This window comes from Pecten maximus, chromosome 18, assembly GCF_902652985.1.
Source record: "Pecten maximus chromosome 18, xPecMax1.1, whole genome shotgun sequence".
Classification (NCBI taxonomy): domain Eukaryota; kingdom Metazoa; phylum Mollusca; class Bivalvia; order Pectinida; family Pectinidae; genus Pecten; species Pecten maximus.
In genome coordinates, this window is record NC_047032.1 from 31,877,805 (window position 1) to 31,898,974 (window position 21,170).

General features: G+C 37.7%; 1 protein-coding gene across 1 annotated transcript in view; it reads right to left on the minus strand.

Annotated features, from left to right (window-relative positions):
- The window catches only part of LOC117316368, a 229,230-nt gene that overhangs the window by 120,170 nt on the left and 87,890 nt on the right, over positions 1-21,170 (minus strand). Inside the window, exons 45-59 of the mRNA XM_033870909.1 lie at positions 20,941-21,079; positions 20,451-20,611; positions 19,599-19,690; positions 16,713-16,827; positions 15,046-15,224; positions 14,612-14,690; positions 13,774-14,049; positions 12,993-13,313; positions 11,796-11,957; positions 8,129-8,217; positions 6,501-6,624; positions 4,444-4,619; positions 3,579-3,702; positions 1,753-2,091; positions 506-658 (exon numbers count right to left, since the gene is read on the minus strand). Of these exons, the coding sequence (XP_033726800.1) occupies positions 506-658; positions 1,753-2,091; positions 3,579-3,702; positions 4,444-4,619; positions 6,501-6,624; positions 8,129-8,217; positions 11,796-11,957; positions 12,993-13,313; positions 13,774-14,049; positions 14,612-14,690; positions 15,046-15,224; positions 16,713-16,827; positions 19,599-19,690; positions 20,451-20,611; positions 20,941-21,079 (2,529 nt within the window). The remainder of the gene's footprint in view (positions 1-505; positions 659-1,752; positions 2,092-3,578; positions 3,703-4,443; positions 4,620-6,500; positions 6,625-8,128; positions 8,218-11,795; positions 11,958-12,992; positions 13,314-13,773; positions 14,050-14,611; positions 14,691-15,045; positions 15,225-16,712; positions 16,828-19,598; positions 19,691-20,450; positions 20,612-20,940; positions 21,080-21,170) is intronic.

The following is a 21,170-nucleotide window of genomic DNA, read 5'->3' on the forward strand; positions in this document are numbered from 1 at the left end:
AAAATGTAAAAAGATAAATAATAACAATAACAATGTACTATATTTCAAAAGTTATATTAATTTATTTATTTCTTTAATCTATTTGATCTATTTCTTATGTCAAACATCATTCAGCAGAAATAACCTCCAAACAAGAGACCACTGAGTCTTTACGGAGTTTTTTATGAATATTTCTGTCAATTTGACCCTTTTTCACCCTGCCCATCACCCCCATGAAGGTCAGTCCGGAAAACGTCTACATACCATCAACCTGCCTTACAATGCTTATAATGTTAACCCAGTTAGAATTGATTCCAATAGAAATCAAACTATATAAACTAAAGTTATCCTGTAGATTTAGAAAACCTTAAGAAACATTGATTTCTATAAACTCCTTCACATCAATCATTAATAAAAATATATTTATAAAATGTTGTTTTTATGAATATGCTTTAATGATCATAAAAACATATCTGAATGTTTTCTTTCTTTTTTATTTATTTTTTCGAAACCTGTTTTCACCAACCTGAAGACTTGTCATCAGATTCCATGGCCGTTAGATCGCGATATGGTGGCCATGTCCTGGTCTGAGGATTTACTCTGACCCAGCCCATGTTATATACATCTGACACGGACACATAATCACAGTCAGACATGTCGAAGTCACATTCAATTGGCCCTGTAACAACAAGGAATACTCCTCCAGTCAGATAAAAACAATGCTTACATACATATAAAGATATTGTGTATTTAGTGAATGTATAACAAATCCTGTATTGACTGAATGTATAAGATAGTGTGTATTGACTGAATGTGTAAAATATTGTTTATTGACTGAATGTATACGATATTGTGTATTGACTGAATGTATAAAATAGTGTGTATTGACTGAATGTATACGATATTGTGTATTGACTGAATGTATAAGATATTGTGTATTGACTGAATGTATACGATATTGTGTATTGACTGAATGTATAAGATATTGTTTATTGACTGAATGTATACGATATTGTGTATTGACTGAATGTATAAGATATTGTGTATTGACTGAATGTATACGATATTGCGTATTGACTGAATGTATAAGATATTGCGTATTGACTGAATGTATCAGATATTGCGTATTGACTGAATGTATACGATATTGCGTATTGACTGAATGTATAAGATATTGCGTATTGACTGAATGTATCAGATATTGCGTATTGACTGAATGTATAAAATAGTGTGTATTGACTGAATGTATAAGATATTGTGTATTGAGGGAATGCATAAGATTTCGTGTATTGAGTTAATATATGCTATGGTGTATTGAGTGAATGTATAAGATATTATGCATGGAGTGAATGCATTAGATATTGGGTATTGATTGAATATATAATATCTCGTGTATTTAGTAAATGTATTAGATATTTTTTAATTATTGAATATATAAGATATCGTGTATTGAGTGAACTATAAAATATCGTTATTGAATGAAGGTATATAATATATTGTGTGTTGAGTGAATGTATAAAATATCGTGTATTTAGTGAAGTATAAAATATCGTTATTGAGTAAAGGTATATTAGATATTGTGTATTGCGTGAAGTATAAAATATTGTGTATTGAGTGAATGCATTAGATATTGGGTATTTTGATTAAATGTGTAAGCTATTGCGTATTTAGTGAAGTATAAGATATCGTGTATTTAGTGAAGTATAAGATATCGTTATTGAATGAAGGTATAAAATATCAATCAGACAACTGTAGTGATATTGATATAGTTACCTGGGCAGTAGTCTTCACTCACTGTCAGTTGGTCGATTGCCACATCACCGAGAACTCCGTCACCACGTATAGCGCTGAAGGCTAACGACGATCTGTCCTCATATGGAGGAAAATTTACGCAGTTACGTTTCCATTCATTTCCCACCTCTCCTGATTTTGACCACAAGTTTGTTGATGTGCCATTTTCTGATATTAGGTCAACATTAAGCGTACCAACATGTCTCCCGTACATGTGTGAGTAAAAAGTCAGTGACTGGAATCCGCTTCTAAATGGTGGGAACAAAGCTGTATCATGATCGCCTCTGTTGCCTTTTGTAGCATCCACATACAAATAGGAACCTGGAAACAAGACAGGAGAGTTATAAACATTTAACACCTGTCAAAGGATTCGAAGTAGTTATATGTATCATATCTATCAGATATCGTGTACAGATTAACCTGTCAAAGGATAAGAGGAAAACACTCATTCGTTTCTTTATTTTCAGTTAAATGTCTGTGTTGGGTATATTACAAACCTAGGGTAAAGGTCCATGTTAGGGGTATTATATACCTGGGGTAAAGGTCTGTGTTGGGGGTATTATATACCTGAGATAAAGGTCTGTGTTGGGGGTATTATATAGCTGAGGTAAGGGTCTTTGTTGGGGGTATTATTACCTGAGGTAAAGGTCTGTGTTAGGGGTATTATATACCTGAAGTAAAGGTCTGTGTTGGGGGTATTATAAACCTGAGGTAAAGGTCTGTGTTGGGGGTATTATAAACCTGAGGTAAAGGTCTGCGTTGGGTATATTACAAACCTAGGGTAAAGGTCCATGTTAGGGGTAGTATATACCTGAGGTAAGGGTCTGTGTTGGGGGTATTATATACCTGAGGTAAATGTCGGTGTTGGGGGTATTATATACCTCAGGTAAAGGTCTGTGTTGGGGGTATTATATACCTGGGGTAAAGGTCTGTGTTGGGGGTATTATATACCTGAAGTAAAGGGGTCTGTGTTGGGGGTATTATAAACCTAGGGTAAAGGTCCATGTTAGGGGTAGTATATACCTGAGGTAAATGTCGGTGTTGGGGGTATTATATACCTCAGGTAAAGGTCTGTGTTGGGGGTATTATATACCTGGGGTAAAGGTCTGTGTTGGGGGTATTATATACCTGAAGTAAAGGGGTCTGTGTTGGGGGTATTATAAACCTAGGGTAAAGGTCCATGTTAGGGGTAGTATATACCTGAGGTAAGGGTCTGTGTTGGGGGTATTATATACCTCAGGTAAAGGTCTGTGTTGGGGGTATTATATACCTGAGGTAAATGTCGGTGTTGGGAGGTATTATATACCTGAGGTAAAGGTCTGTGTTAGGGGTATTATATACCTGGGGTAAAGGTCTGCGTTGGGGGTATTATATACCTCAGGTAAAGGTCTGTGTTGGGGGTATTATATACCTGAGGTAAATGTCGGTGTTGGGAGGTATTATATACCTGAGGTAAAGGTCTGTGTTAGGGGTATTATATACCTGAGGTAAAGGTCTGCGTTGGGGGTATTATATAGCTGAGGTAAAGGTCTGTGTTAGGGGTATTATATACCTGAGGTACAGGTCTGGTTGGAGGTTTTGTAAACTTGAATTATAGGATTCTGTTGGTGATATACCTGAGTTATAGGTCTGGTTGGAGGTTTTGTAAACTTGAATTATAGGATTCTGTTGGTGATATACCTGAGTTATAGGTCTGGTTGGAGGTTTTGTAAACTTGAATTATAGGATTCTGTTGGTGATATACCTGAGTTATAGGTCTGGTTGGAGGTTTTGTAAACTTGAATTATAGGATTCTGTTGGTGATATACCTGAGTTATAGGTCCCTGTTCCAGTAGTAGAGTAGTAGGAGGAACATGCCCCAGGAGACATCTGAATCTGGTCCAGCGCTATATCACTCTGGAATCCTGCACCTGTCACTCCTTCTATAACGACCTATATAAAAAAATCATTATATTTGAAATTTTTCCATACTCAGACATAGAATTTTCTGGTAATATATCTATTTCCTTGCCAAAATTTGTGTCATATAACATTGAAAATATTGGGTATGCATTACTATATAAGATCCTGAAATTCGAGAAATTAAAATTGTACCTGTAATTTGATTAATTATATGCAGTATCAAGGGTAAGCTGGATAAGTCCCAAGTCTCAAGATGGATTGGATCATTTCTATCATTCCTATACATTGTATCTCACACAGCTCAAGATTCAAGTCTCAAGATGGGCAGTATTATTTTTATCATATCTATATCTCGCATATATCAACAGTTAAGCCCCAAGATGGATACGTTTTTTTCTCATTATTGGTAGTACATGTATCTCTTTTTCTTCTTACCCTGGATCGGTTTATCCACAATTTTACTGGTGTGAGATAAGCTACATGTGCCTTTTGCACGTTTTCAACAATTGCATTTCGTCTGCTGAACAACATTTCCTTTCATTGATGAAACGTCAGTATTGGATCATTAAGAGGGTAAACAAGGTAAGAGAAGAATAAGCATTCACCGCCATGGAAGTAGGACAATGGAATCTCAACATTCGGGGTACAATACTTAAGACGTCAAACGCTCGCCAAGACTCGTGTTTGACAACTAATGAATCTTACTCTTCGGGTTGAGATTCCCCAATCAGAAGGGGTCTGAAAGGAGTGAAATATTTTATTAATCATTACCTTATATAGGACTGAGCGAGATATTTCCACTTGTGCAGAGTTCCAGTAGTTGCCTTGCGAATATCTCACTACCCACTCTAGCGAATACCATGACTGGTATTGTTGATAGGTTTTAATTGACAGAGATCCCATATAGCTGCCGTACATGTGGTAATGAAACGTCAGGCAGTAGAGTCCTTTTGATAAAAGAATATTACACAAATCAAAAACACAAACTATCTGTCAGATGTACACATATACTGTAATATCCCATGAAACATTAGTTAGTTAATTCCTTGTAATTAATGATTGGTACACAAGTTAACACCACAGACAAAAATGTCTGTAAAATATACACATATACTGTGTAACATGAAACTTCAGTCATTTAATTCCTTATAATTAAAGAAAAGTACACAAATCAACCCCACAGACAAAGAATGTATGTCAGATGTACATATACTATACTGTGTAACATAAAGCAATAATCTGAAAGCTCTAACCCACAAATTGGAACGTACACAAAAACAGGTTAATGTCATACAACTATACATGTTGTGTTTATGTTGTTAACATCAAGATTCTTTGTAAAAGGTGTGGAGTGACAAAAATCGCGAAGAGGGTTTTTCAAATCAAAGGTACAGTGAAAATAATGATAAATTCCTTTATTTAGACAGGGCTTAATATTGAGACATTCATCTAGTTTGCAATATTTCCATTTAAAGTCACATAAAAGTTGATTCGAAAAATAGTTACATGTTTGTTGCACTTTATACCCTATCTTAATTTTCGCATAGGCTCAGCATATAATGTTATAGTTGTAGCATCTTTTTTTAATTTGAAGCATAAAGTTTTTTGCAGGGAATATATAGATGGACCACATAAGTTAAACTATTAATTTTAGTTTAATATAAATTGACTGTTATTAATCCTAACAGTTTTAAATGTTTTTTTAGAAACAGCAATTTGACATTATTGAGTCCACCAAATTTATCTATACTATACGGTTTATAATCTTGAAATATAAACTTGTTGCTAATGGATTTTCATGAATTTGTTAATTGGCTGATTTCAACAAAACTTTGCGTGCTGAAAGATATTTGTTTGAGGTTTCTTTTAACCATATTTCCATTGAGTTCCGTTGCAATTAGATAGAAAAATCAACAGTATATTTACAATGTGTAAAAGTTACAATGTGCAAAAGCATTGCCATTTCTATATTACTGGTAATTGTAAAATTGTTTTCAAACATATAAGCAAGGGTAAATTACCTAAATATTTTAAGAGAAAATATTAAAAATCTCTGTTGCAACACAAAGAAGATTTCTTTTAAAATCAGTGAATGAAGTCCGTGTATTTGCAAACTCGATTATATTGGATTACTGTAATATAGGGACCATACATAACATATTGCTGATGCATCATTCCTAAATTTATAGGTTTTCATAGTTTTCTAACCCTGTGACAAAGTCTGGTCTTGTTGTCCGACCATTCGGCAATGATATATAGTCTGGTCCAGTTTTCTAACCAATATATGTGGCAAAGTCTGGTCCAGTTTTCTAACCCTGTAACAAAGTCTGGTCCAGTTTTCTGACCCTATGACAAAGTCTGGTCAAGTTTTTTTACCCTTCAACACAAAAGTTTGGTCCAGTTTTCTAACCATGTTACAAAGTCTGGTCCAGTTTTCCTACCCCGTGACGAAGTCCTGTCCAGTTTTCCAACCCTGTGACAAAGTCTGGTCAAGTTTTTTTACCCTTCAACACAAAAGTCTGGTCCAGTTTTCTAACCATTTGACAAAGTCTGGTCAAGTTTTCTAACCAAGTGACAACGTCTGGCCCAGTTTTCTAACCCTGTGACAAAGTCCTGTCCAGTTTTCCAACCCTGTGACAAAGTCTGGTCCACTTTTCTTACCCCGTGACAAAGTCCTGTCCAGTTTTCCAACCCTGTGGCAAAGTCTCGTCAAGTTTTTTTACCCTGTGACAAAGTCCTGTCCAGTTTTCCTACCCTGTGACAAAGTCTGGTCTTGTTTTCTAATGATGTGACGAAGTCAAGGTAAGACAGTTTAAACATATACATACCACTGAAGATGTAACTGCTCTCCATCCCAAATAGTCTATTATTGTAGCCACTAGCTTCAGTATAGGTATAGAAATCTCCTTCATAGGCGCTGGTAGGACCAGTGCTTGAAGATGGTGTTGAGCCCTTAAATAGATAATTCAATTACAAAAATACAATTTAACAAGAAATAATTTGATATACATTTTAGTTTCAATATACTATTAAAATCAAGATTTTCATTTCAGCAATGAAATACATGTTTTAACATTTAACTTTTAACTTTTGTTTGCAGTTATCCAAAAACATCACTGTTAGAAAGATGGATAAAAGAAATTTGGTCAACTCTGTCTGGGTGTTTTTTATACCCACTCGGATCAGAATTCATTTAAAGTAGACAAATGAAGTTTCTCCGGACAAGTTTACACAGTAAACAAGATTAATGACACACCAGTGAGGACTCAGTGTCCGTGTGTATACCTGTAATTAATGACACACCAGTGAGGACTCAGTGTCTGTGTGTATACCTGTAATTAATGACACACCAGTGAGGACTCAGTGTCTATGTCTATACCTGTACTTAATGACACACCAGTGAGGACTCAGTGTCCGTGTGTATACCTGTACTTAATGACACACCAGTGAGGACTCAGTGTCCGTGTGTATACCTGTACTTAATGACACACCAGTGAGGACTCAGTGTCTGTGTATACCTGTACTTAATGACACACCAGTGAGGACTCAGTGTCCGTGTGTATACCTGTAATTAATGACACACCAGTGAGGACTCAGTGTCTATGTCTATACCTGTACTTAATGACACACCAGTGAGGACTCAGTGTCCGTGTGTATACCTGTACTTAATGACACACCAGTGAGGACTCAGTGTCTATGTCTATACCTGTACTTAATGACACACCAGTGAGGACTCAGTGTCCGTGTGTATACCTGTACTTAATGACACACCAGTGAGGACTCAGTGTCTGTGTGTATATCTGTACGTAATGACACACCAGTGAGGACTCAGTGTCCGTGTGTATACCTGTACGTAATGACACACCAGTGAGGACTCAGTGTCCGTGTCTATACCTGTAATTAATGACACACCAGTGAGGACTCAGTGTCTATGTCTATACCTGTACTTAATGACACACCAGTGAGGACTCAGTGTCCGTGTGTATACCTGTAATTAATGACACACCAGTGAGGACTCAGTGTCCGTGTGTATACCTGTACTTAATGACACACCAGTGAGGACTCAGAGTCTGTGTCTATACCTGTACTTAATGACACACCAGTGAGGACTCAGTGTCTATGTCTATACCTGTACGTAATGACACACCAGTGAGGACTCAGTGTCTGGGTCTATACCTGTACTTAACCAAAGTCACACACAGTTATAGAATCAATACTTATAAGCTGCTACTATAAAAATTACACTAGCAACTATCATTAGCAACTCTTTATAATTCATATATCAGTGTCATCATGAATACGATATTTCAGAATATTTTGCATTCTGTTAAGGAGTAAACTGCCTCAAAACATCAACGTATTACTTGTTTTTACTGTCGTTATTACTTCATTACCTAAACGCAAGTAAGTGATTGCATGTTTTAAAAAAGATATTAAGCAATATTGTTTAACATACACTCCGGACAGTCCAGTAATAACTTGTGGAATTGGTCAGGAAACAGCTAGTCCCCGGCTCAAATGTACACAGGTGCTGTATGGAATTTCCTATTGCAGAAAAAAACATTTTCAATGTTGCATTTCAACAATTTAAATAACAAAAAAAAAAACGTTCATACTATTAATCTCAAAACTTACATCGAAGCATATATCATATAGACCCGGCAACCCGTCACTTCCTGATGGCTCCTTACATACCTGACAATCCATCAATACCTGATGGCTCCTTACATACCTGACAATCCATCAATACCTGATGGCTCCTTACATACCTGACAATCCATCAATACCTGATGGCTCCTTACATACCCGACAACACACACCAATACCTGATGGCTCCTTACATACCCGACAACACACACCAATACCTGATGGCTCCTTACATACCTGACAACACACATCAATACCTGATGGCTCCTTACATACCCGAAAACACACACCAATACCTGATGGCTCCTTACATACCTGACAATCCATCAATACCTGATGGCTCCTTACATACCTGACAACACACACCAATACCTGATGGCTCCTTACATACCTGACAATCCATCAATACCTGATGGCTCCTTACATACCTGACAATCCATCAATACCTGATGGCTCCTTACATACCCGACAACACACACCAATACCTGATGGCTCCTTACATACCCGACAACACACACCAATACCTGATGGCTCCTTACATACCTGACAATCCATCAATACCTGATGGCTCCTTACATACCCGACAACACACACCAATACCTGATGGCTCCTTACATACCCGACAACACACACCAATACCTGATGGCTCCTTACATACCCGACAACACACACCAATACCTGATGGCTCCTTACATACCTGACAATCCATCAATACCTGATGGCTCCTTACATACCCGACAACACACACCAATACCTGATGGCTCCTTACATACCCGACAACACACATCAATACCTGATGGCTCCTTACATACCTGACAATCCATCAATACCTGATGGCTCCTTACATACCTGACAATCCACTAAAACATGATGGCATTACATACCCGACAACACATAACTTACTGATGGCCATGTTCATACCCGACAACCCGCCACGACATGATGGACCCGTACATACCCGTAACAACCCAATGGCCCCATACGAACTCTACATCAAGCAGCAGTCTGATAGCCTCGTACATTCCCGCCACTTTTCGATGGCACTGTACATACCCTACAACCCGCCACAACCTGATGGCCCCGTACATACCCACTACAACCCGATGGCCCCGTACATACCCACTACAACCCGATGGCCCCGTACATACCCGCCACAAGCTGATGGCCCTGTACATACCCACCACAACATGATGGCCCCGTACATACCCACCACAACCTGATGGCCCCGTGCATACCCACCACAACCCGATGGCCCCGTACCCGTACATACCCACCACAACATGATGGCCCCGTACATACCCACGACAACCTCATGGCTCCGTACATACCACCACAACCTGATGGCCCTGTACATACCACCACAACCTCATGGCTCCGTACATACCACCACAACCTGATGGCCCTGTACATACCACCACAACCTCATGGCCCCGTACATACCACCACAACCTCATGGCTCCGTACATACCACCACAACCTCATGGCTCCGTACATACCACCACAACCTGATGGCCCTGTACATACCCACCACAACCTCATGGCTCCGTACATACCCACCACAACCTGATGGTCCCGTACATACCCACCACAACCCGATGGCCCCGTACATACCCACCACAACCTGATGGCCCTGTACATACCACCACAACCTCATGGCTCCGTACATACCCTACACAACCTGATGGCCCCGTACATACCCACCACAACCTGATGGCCCTGTACATACCACCACAACCTCATGGCCCCGTACATACCCACCACAACCTGATGGCCCCGTACATACCCACCACAACCTGATGGCCCTGTACATACCACCACAACCTCATGGCCCCGTACATACCCACCACAACCTGATGGCCCAATACATATCCACCACAACCTCATGGCTCCGTACATACCCACCACAACCCGATGGCCCCGTACATACCCACCACAACCCGATGGCCCCGTACATACCCACCACAACCTCATGGCTCCGTACATACCCACCACAACCTGATGGCCCTGTACATATCCACCACAACCTCATGGCCCCATACATACCCTACACAACCCGATGGCCCCGTACATACCCGCCACAACCTGAATGATGGCCCTGTTAATACCCGCCACAACCCGATGGCCCTGTACATACCCTACAACCCGCCACACCCTGATGGCCCCGTACATACCCACTACAACCTCATGGCCCCGTACATACCCACCACAACCTGATGGCCCCGTACATACCCGCCACAACCTGATGGCCCCGTACATACCCACCACAACCTCATGGCCCCGTACATTAATACCGGACAACTCCACACCATCCTAGAGCCCGATACATACCAGACAACTCCACACCATCCTAGAGCCTGATACATACCAGACAACTCCACACCATCCTAGAGCCTGATACATACCAGACAACTCCACACCATCCTAGAGCCTGATACATACCAGACAACTCCACACCATCCTAAAGCCCGATACATACCAGACAACTCCACACCATCCTAGAGCCCGATACATACCAGACAACTCCACACCATCCTAGAGCCCGATACATACCAGACAACTCCACACCATCCTAGAGCCCGATACATACCAGACAACTCCACACCATCCTAGAGCCTGATACATACCAGACAACTCCATACCATCCTAGAGCCTGATACATACCAGACAACTCCACACCATCCTAGAGCCTGATACATACCAGACAACTCCACACCATCCTAGAGCCCGATACATACCAGACAACTCCACACCATCCTAGAGCCCGATACATACCAGACAACTCCATACCATCCTAGAGCCTGATATATACCAGACAACTCCACACCATCCTAGAGCCCGATACATACCAGACAACTCCATACCATCCTAGAGCCTGATACATACCAGACAACTCCACACCATCCTAGAGCCTGATATATACCAGACAACTCCACACCATCCTAGAGCCTGATACATACCAGACAACTCCATACCATCCTAGAGCCTGATACATACCAGACAACTCCATACCATCCTAGAGCCTGATACATACCAGACAACTCCATACCATCCTAGAGCCTGATACATACCAGACAACTCCATACCATCCTAGAGCCTGATACATACCAGACAACTCCATACCATCCTAGAGCCTGATACATACCAGACAACTCCATACCATCCTAGAGCCTGATACATACCAGACAACTCCACACCATCCTAGAGCCCGATACATACCAGACAACTCCACACCATCCTAGAGCCCGATACATACCAGACAACTCCACACCATCCTAGAGCCCGATACATACCAGACAACTCCATACCACCCGATGGCCCTAAGACGTCTGTAAATATAACATCGTACATCACCCAGAATATTCGGTGTGCCTTAACCAACCGTTTGCCTGGTAGAAATAAACACTGTGTAGTGTACGAAACGATCCCGCACCACCCGAAGGTCTGTGGGCTTTAACCCCGTACAACACCCAACATACCTGATGACCCTGCACCACCTGATGGTCCGGTAGCCTCAGTGGCTGTCCTCCCGGAGCCTCTTAACCACTTGAACTTGTCGGTATCCTTAGGACAGTTGCAGCTTGTGGAGTAACCGCATTTTATGGGTTGATCAAAGCCACATGTTCCAGCTTCCAGACCAACTATCATCAAAAAAAATAAGTTGTTTTTAGTGGGTTTTTAATTTCATTTATCTTTCAAAAATATTAGCTTATCGAGCATAGAAAAGTTTGACATCAATAAACTTGTTAACTATAATTCATTTTGTAAAAAAAATCCTATTTCAAAGATCACATTTAGTCAGATATAGTATCTATTTTTAATTGAAAATTTAGTTTCAGATAAATAAATGTATCTTTATATATAATGTGTAAACAAAACATCTATACAACAACTGATTATACAACAAATGATGATATATGTAAGTATTAGACAACTGATTTTCTATTTAACAACTGATAATGTATTAGAAAACACTTGATGATGTATTAAACAGAATCTGGTGACATATTAAACAACAATTGGTGACTAATCAGATTACTAGTGATGACATACAGCACAAAAACTGATTACATATCAAGCAAAAATATTTATAGTATCTAATTTATTAAACAGCAAATGATGACATAAAAGACAACAACAGATGACATATTACACAACAAATGATGATTACATATCACACAACTCATGCTGTATTTAACAACAACAGATGACATATTACACAGCAACTGGTGACATATCACACAACTCATGATGTATTAAACAACAAATAATGACGTATTAGACAACAGACGATGACAATGACTGAAGGTTTATACAACTACTGATGACATATTTGTCAACAATTTATGAAATATTAGACGACGATCTATGATGTATCAAACGACAACTGATGACATTTTAGACAAAGAGTGATGCCATATTAGACAACTCATTTGAGATTTACTTATACTTGACCATTATATGAGGTTTGGTAAGAATCTATTTCAAAATTGATAAAATTGCTAGATCCTGACAAAAGGTAAACCATAATGAAGCTTGAATCAACCAATGTACAAATGAAACGCTAAATAATTTAGGAATTAAAAGAATGTTGACATAAGTATGCAAATGTAGGCATTGCTAGAAGTCATGTTTGTATTGTTGTTCCAACACATCTAAAAGAAAAGAACACTTACATTGACATTTTCCTTTGGACAATTTAACGTCATCAATGGCAATATGGCCCCAGTTTGAATGTCCCGTTATGCCTTTAAACACAATCTCCATATTTTCATTGGGAGGCAAATTGATACAATTAAAGTACCAATGGTTGCCTTGGCTACCAGAAATTTTCCAGAAAGCGGTACCGGCAGCAACCTCTAGTGACCCTACTCCCGATCCATTCATATTGAAGTAAAACTCCAGCATCTGCTCACTGTCCGATAAAAATGGTTCCGTTTTCAGTTCGGAGCTTTGAGTTTCATGTCCACTGGAGTCATAGTAATACATAAACATTCCTGAAAAGAAAAGACAATGTAATATATGTCCCTCACCTCAAATACAATGTAGGAATATATATACTTGTAACATGTGTTCCTCATCTCAAAGGAAATGTAGGCGTATATGCTTGAAATACAATGTCCTTCGCCTCAAAATGTAATTCCTTACCAGTCTTTCACAAAAAGCTCAATAACCTCTATCCTTTGTTTTACATTATTAAGTATTAAGTATTGAAAAAAGCATATATTTGGTAAGAATTTGAAATATGTTATATCCAAATAAGGTCAAAAATTCTAAAAATAATTTAAAAGGCGAGAGAATAAAATGAGCCTAAAATTTTTGCTTGGGGCTCAAACTAGCTATCTCTCTTTCTCTTTAAGTGGACATCATACACAGACATCCCAAATCCTAAAAACATATGCCTGCTAGCCTAGGTGAAGGTGACCTTTACACTACACTTTGACATAATCGACTGACCTGTGCCCGTGGTGTGATCAGCCGGTAAACCATTGTAGTAGTAAGGCCGATCAACACTAAGTGACCATCCTGTCAAGTTGTCCATGTTCTTAAAAGGACAGCTTTCGGAGTAAATGTCATAGTAACTAAATGTACAGTTGAGCGTGCCCTTAGACATGGGTTTAGGTGTGGTGGTGCTGTTGAAGACTGGTGGACTTGACGTGCTTAGGGTAGTGTTTCCTTTGGTGCCGTTAATGTTAGGCAGAGCTCCGCCATGACACCAGTCTGGATCGGATCCTGTTGTTAAAAATATTGCGATTAAAAGTTTAATTTAGGACACAGCTCCTTAAAATGATTCATTCATTAGAACAAAACTATTTAACGCAGAGCGAGCAATCCATTATTTATTGGAACAAAACAGTCTAAAGTATCGTTCTAATCGACCATTATTCATCAGACTCGGGTGCTCAAGAGTGGTAAAATGTTTTATGCAAATATGATAAAATGGGGTTAACTTCTGAGACAATAATCCGATTTTATATAGATATCAAGAAAGTGGAAAAACTCCAGAGATACTCATGAAATTTTGTATTGTATACATGACAACAAATTTTCTTATGAAAAATTCTAATATTCAATAATTGAAATTTGTTGTTAAGGATAAATTTTCTAAAAAAAAAAAAAAAGAAAACAATACTTGAGAATTGTCTTATTTAACAAGGCAAGAGAAGGCATGCTCAAACGTTTTGGTCATAATTTATCCTATGTCTTACTTATTGTCTATCTGAATTCAGTAATTATCCAGCTTATTAAGTGTCACTATTGACTATATAAATAGATGATATCTGATATAACATACCACAGGCTCCGGGGAACAAGTACACACTGTCAATGGCTTCTACGCCACCATAGTATCCCTTTGTGAACTCGAAAAATAACTGCAAAAGAAACTCGACTGATCAATGAATATACATATAGTAACACAAATAACGAAGGTAAACAATTGTATGTATCGTGCTCTAACCGTGCCTCAGACAAACGATCTACGACACCCATTCGCCTGGCGGGAAATACTCGCAGCTTACTGCGCCACATCTTAGTTCTTAAAAAAGAATATTTCAATGGCACAATGATGGCTGGTCAGATACCCTGACAAGAGCTGCATAGTGCCAAGTCGTTTTAAGATGATATGAATTTCTTGATCGCAATGTATACATTTGACCCTTGTCCTTTTTTTATAATAAACGTAATTCAAGTTTATCCCTGATTTTCTTTAAACGAGAGAAATCTTACCTGGACATCTGTGTTCTGTTTTGGTATGTTGATCTCGTGCAATTCCCATTTTAAGGTTTGGTAACGTGATTTGGACAGAAGGTTGTGTTCTAAATAATCATCCATTTTATAGAACACACGGAAGGAACTCCTTTCATATCCCCCCATAAAGAGGTAAAAAGATAGACACATTTCCATACCTGAGTAAAGAAATATAATCATATGTGGAACTTTTGCATGGATAGATAATTAAATAAGTATAAATGCCGGATTAGAGTTTCCTTTTAAAAAAGGGGTAAATGTTTCAAAAGTTGTTTTTAAGGTTAAGATATAATTGTAACTTAAAGAGGGTAAAGATGTAAAGGAGTATCAAAATTAACTATCTAAAATTAAATTGCAAGTATCTTTATTATTATCAAGAACCTCCATTTGTTGTTTTAATGCTTGCATTGCCATGGCCGGTTCTGACACTTGGAAGCTATAGACTTAATTTTCAGTCTGTTATCTTTTAAGTGATAAAATACCATTTAACCTGTTGTTTTTATTTTAATTTCAAATCAACAATTAACCTAGAAGAAAAAAAAAGAAAAAAGACAATGTCTTAATAGGTTAACATTTATGGAAAAGGATTTGTTTTGTAAAAAGGCTTAATAAATATACTTTCTAAGATGTTCAATGTTTCGGTATAGTAGTAAACAAACACCAGGTTATCTTTATTCATTTTTTGTAATTAACTTAAGATGAATTAAGAGGAATTTCCATGTTCCTAATTATACTACCAGCCATGGATAATCCTGTCTAGTGGTTGAAGATGAAGATGTTGATTTTGTATATATATCCACATAATTGATTTGAATTAAGGCAATAATTACAAAAGATTATAATTTTCTATAATGAAGAATATGTTATATAAACTCATGTGATTTGTAGAAAGATAATGAACATACATATTTCATTTCACAATAAACTATATATATGTTCAAATTCTCTTAGAATCTTCATATATAAGTTTGCTTGAAGCTGTGGGGAAATTTATATTCAATATTCAACAATATTACAAATACACATATTGATTTTAGATACGAAAGCCAGCTAAGAGCTTTTATTACACCAAATTCATAGTGCACTTGCAACAAAATACAAAATTGACCTATGACCTTGAATTTGAACCTGCATGATGATGGCTGTCTTTGTTCCTATACTTGTTTTCTTCTTCAACTCTTAAAATCTTGTCTTGATAACTAACGGTTAATTAACATGAAAATTTGACCTCTTTAACATTGGCCTTTCATAATTACTGGTTGACAAATGGTTAGGTAACTTGTTTGATTCTAAGTAACATTGCAATGAATATACCAATTTCATCTCTGGTATAATGTAGTCTGTAATTTACATGATGTCTTGGTATTTAAACATTCTAGGATTCGCAACTACAGTATACCTGATCTTGTGATCGGATGTGCACAAAAGTAATTCATCATCTAAAGTATTAATCAATCCGAAAACAAATATTTGAAATGTAAGTTCTTGATTTGAGATCTGAAATAGTTGTGTTATATAAAACACAATAAATGAAACCTTATCTAGATTTCAGATATTACCAATATGAAAGCTATTAATGCGACAAGCGTAATATATACCTGTAGTTTCTTTGACAACATATTAAATAATGAATATGAGTATGTTACCTATTGCGATTTTACGAGATTCCAGAATGCCCTGTCCGTTGTACTGATAGATAGGGAGAGCATAGAAGTAATGGGAACCAGGTGGAGTCGTTCCTGGGCCGTAGTTGAAATTATCCTACAATGAAATAATATTACTATGTGACAAAATAGTATAGTATTGTAAATTTTCATCATAGCTGTTAATCAAATATGATGCAGCATAATGACATATGGTATTTTATGGAAAATGTTTCACTCATAGATATAATCTATACTCTGACGTAATCAGAAACAATAGGTCAATCAGCCTTTAAGGTTACCTGAGTTCTGAAATATATCAGTCAATGTGACCCCCTTTGATCCCACACATCTGAATCCCCAGGTTTATAGAATTTTACAATTATACAATTTTAGTAAAGCACCTTAGGACCCTTCACTCTTATTATTTTATTCTACCTTATTTGCGCATAGAGAAAAGAGTTTTGGAATTTAAGTCAGTGGGCGCGAGGACCATATAATTACACAATTTTGGTTGACCCTTGACCGTGGAAAGTTTCTGCAAAAATGCATTGAAATTGGTTTAGGTGTTGTTTAAAAGTCGAAAATGTAAATTGGTTATGAGCAAACGACGGACAAAAGGTGATTAGAATAGGTCATTTGAGAGTTGGTTTCAACACAGTTCTGAAAACTGGCTCAGTCATAGAAACATTAAAACAGTACGAGAGTGTTTCATGTATGGGTTGATTTCCTGTAATGCAGTCAGCATTTTGAGCCATAATTCAAAACGGTATGCTGTTTTTATTAACACATTCAGCCTTTATATACGAAACAAGAGCACTGTAAATGGATGCAATATATACCCGTCTAACCCTATCAAATGAGTTGAAGCTTGCACTTAACTGAGACATTCCCAGAAAAAGATTTAGTCCTCGATATGTAATTGCTTATAACAACCAATATAAAAACATCCATGCCAAACATCATGACAATCAGACATTATTTGACTGAACTGTGGAACAATGTAGAAAGTTGCACCAAACTGCATGGATTGACAAACAGCTGGACTATATTTCCTGCTGATATGTTTTGTTTATGATGATAACTCTCTACCTATTGAAAGTTTGATAAGAGCTATCAGTTTAAGTTAACAACTACATTCACAACTTGCAAAGTGTAGAATAATCCATAACTCCTCCTAAAGTACTACTCCGATCGTAACGAAACTTGGTATACATGATCAGTAGTTGTGCATCCCACATTTGTTTTTTTTCGATTGTTGCAATACTATCCATCCTTGTTATAAATATTATTCAATATTATCATCATTTTCTTTCTATTGCATTATAGTAATCATCTTTTCAGATTTACTGATTAAACTTTTTCAAATTCCATTATTGGTGCACTGTACTCGTGGTAAAAGGCCAAATTAAGGACAGGAGTTTGCTTTTTCTATGAATACTTATGTATTATACAATATGACATATCTATGTGTACTTTCACTCGTGGTTTAAGGAGGTTTAAGGCGGTTTCAGATTATTTCCAGGGTACAAACTTATATTTATTGATCTATTGCAACGAAATTCATGTAAGCAAAATAAAACAATCCGTTTGATTGTCCTGAATAACAAAGAAAAAAAGAAATGCAAGTTCAGTTTTTATGATATAACTTTTCGACATGTGGTCGAAATTAACTTAACTTTCATACTGAAATACCTCCGTGCACTGTGAAAATATTTTTTCAGTAAAAAGATAATTTCACCTTTACCTCGCTCAACATTACATTTTTTCAGCATTTATTTTAAAGCGCGCATCCGGGTCACTCTTGCACAATATGTGCTGGTAAATCATTACAAATCTGAGATCCACAGAGAGATTGGATGTCCGTCCCAGGAGCCGACGCCCGTGCATTACTTCAAGATAGAAGCGTACTTCCGTACCCGATTTCAGTCGGCGACACAGATGGCACCTCAAGTTGCTGGCACTCATGGTCGGCCAATGTTTCCAAAAACGGTTAGTATTCGGTTGAGGGAGTTTTATTTAAGGACGAGGCGTCCCTATGGCGTACCGCAGACGCAGACCTAACATGCACCAAATCAATTTCATTTGGCTCATTTGAGACGCATGTTGTTCATTGAGTCTCGCTTTACAGGTCAGAAAGACGACGACATGTCTATCGACGTCGTAGTGAGCGATATTCTGACGGAAAGCGACAGGTGCGGGGAGGGTCTTTTATGGTATAGGCAAGGATATCTGAAGGCGTGAAAACACCTCTCATGGTTATCCATGGTAAACTTACAGCAGTACGATATCGTAATGAGGTCTTGAGACCACACATTCTTCCTCTTATCCATCAATGTAGACTTGTGTAGCGGCAGAACAACGCGTGGCCACGTGTTATTAGGGTTTGCCCTGGCTTTCTGGCTCAAAACAACGTTCCAGTTCTTGATTGCTCACCATAAAGTCAAGATATGTCCCAGATCGAACAATTGATGGGCGAGCTAGGCGTGGCGGTTAGGAAGTGCATCCACCCCATATAACGCCGCTCAGCTAACACAGACCCTTATTCAGGATTGGAATAATATCCATCAAGGTGCAATAGACATCTTGTTTGGGTCAATATTAAGGAGAGTAAGGGCAGAGACTGATGCAAGTGGTGGGCATACACAAATACTGATTTTGATAAGGACACGAGGGGTACCCTTGTTTTATATATATTAACAGAAACATTGTACGTGAAAGAATAACAAAAATAATTAGTAATGATGAAAAAAAATAGAAACCCACACTAAACGCACATAATTAAAACATCATGTAAAATGATATCTATCGCAAATTAGCTCGCGTTTCCTTTTTGATTAATAAAAATCTAAAACAAGCAATTAATCAATCTATTATACATGTACTTACTTGATTATACCTGTACCAGGCCAATTGATTGCTGGCAGACGGAGACAGGAAACAATCGTCATACTCAAACGTACAGGAATAACCAACTTTCCCTGTAGGAAAATTAAGATAAATAAAGGGTAATATAAACATTTAAACTGTAAAAATAAGAATAAAACAAAAATTTAAACTGCATTAATAAAGAGAAGTACAAGAATGTAAACTGCAAAAATAAGAGTAACACAAAAAATTAAACTGCAAAAATAAGAGTAACACAAAAAATTAAACTGCATTGATAAGGGGTAATACAAACATTCAAAAAGAGAGAAAAGCACAGATCAATAAAACTCCTCTATCCAGATTCTGTTTCTATTTTAGTGTCAACAGTTTCCATTTCTCTTACTCAAGACGACAGTATCAAACAGAGTTGATATTGTTTTGATCTTGTTAACCCTGTTGATGTCGTTACCTACTCATAATAAAGTTACATTCTCCATGCAGGACACAGTTGAATTTTCTAGTTTATAATGATATATTTTAGCGCAAATGTCGGAACTCCGGAAATTATGTTAATACTATTTCATCACAAGTATCACGGTAACCCCTGGAAACTGGAGAACAACTTCTGTCCAGAAGAGGGAGCATATAACCCCAGTAAAGGTTACACGTGATGAATGCTACTCAGCTGAAGAGAGCTTTGCTTTTTGCTTTATAATTTGAGCAAAACAAAATCAGACTTTTTTTTTTATTAAACGTTGATTGGTTTGAACAGGATCATAACTTTCCATCAATAAAAATATCAATCAATTATCTAAAGCCTTAATACTATTGACATTCGGTAAGGATCTGGACAGACAATATTGTTGTACGTACCACAGGACACCCTTGCCGTGTATTGACAGGATGCTAATCCAAACAAGGGATAGGAACACTCTTCCAAATCTGTCGCATTGTTACAGTGTAAATAGCCAAGTGCAGGGGCAGCGGAGTTTCCATTGTATGCAATGCTGGGTAACATCTTTGCATTCACCGGACTAACATGAGAGAAAAACAAGATTTTTAACTGTGACGTAATGGAAAACTGTTTTCGTTTTTTTCTGGGTACCATGTTCTTGTAATTTGTTTATGATGAGTTAAACAAGGAGCAAATTGGCCTTAATGTTTACTAATCGTGAATCTAATTGCTTTGGCACCTGAAAAAGAACTTGTTCAAGATGTTATTTAATTTCAGATACTTCACCAATATAATCATGAAGGTTAATTAAAATCTGTTAAGAAATTGATAAACAAATATGCATATGCATGGAATGTTACATCTCCCATTGCATGGATGTCCGTGAGTTTTGGATTTATATATACTCACTCAAATCCCAATTCGCTACAGATGACCCTGGCTTCGGATATCGACATGCTGTAGCGGTCACAGATGGACCCCCAGGCATCGCACGATCCCTTCACTTCAACTAAACCTTCCATACATGTCCCGCCAATCACGCGAACTCCTGATAAGTTCATAAAGAACATTAACAGATTACAAAATAAGCCATGAATCATAGACATGTTGGCTACACAAAAGACCCCAAGACCATTTAT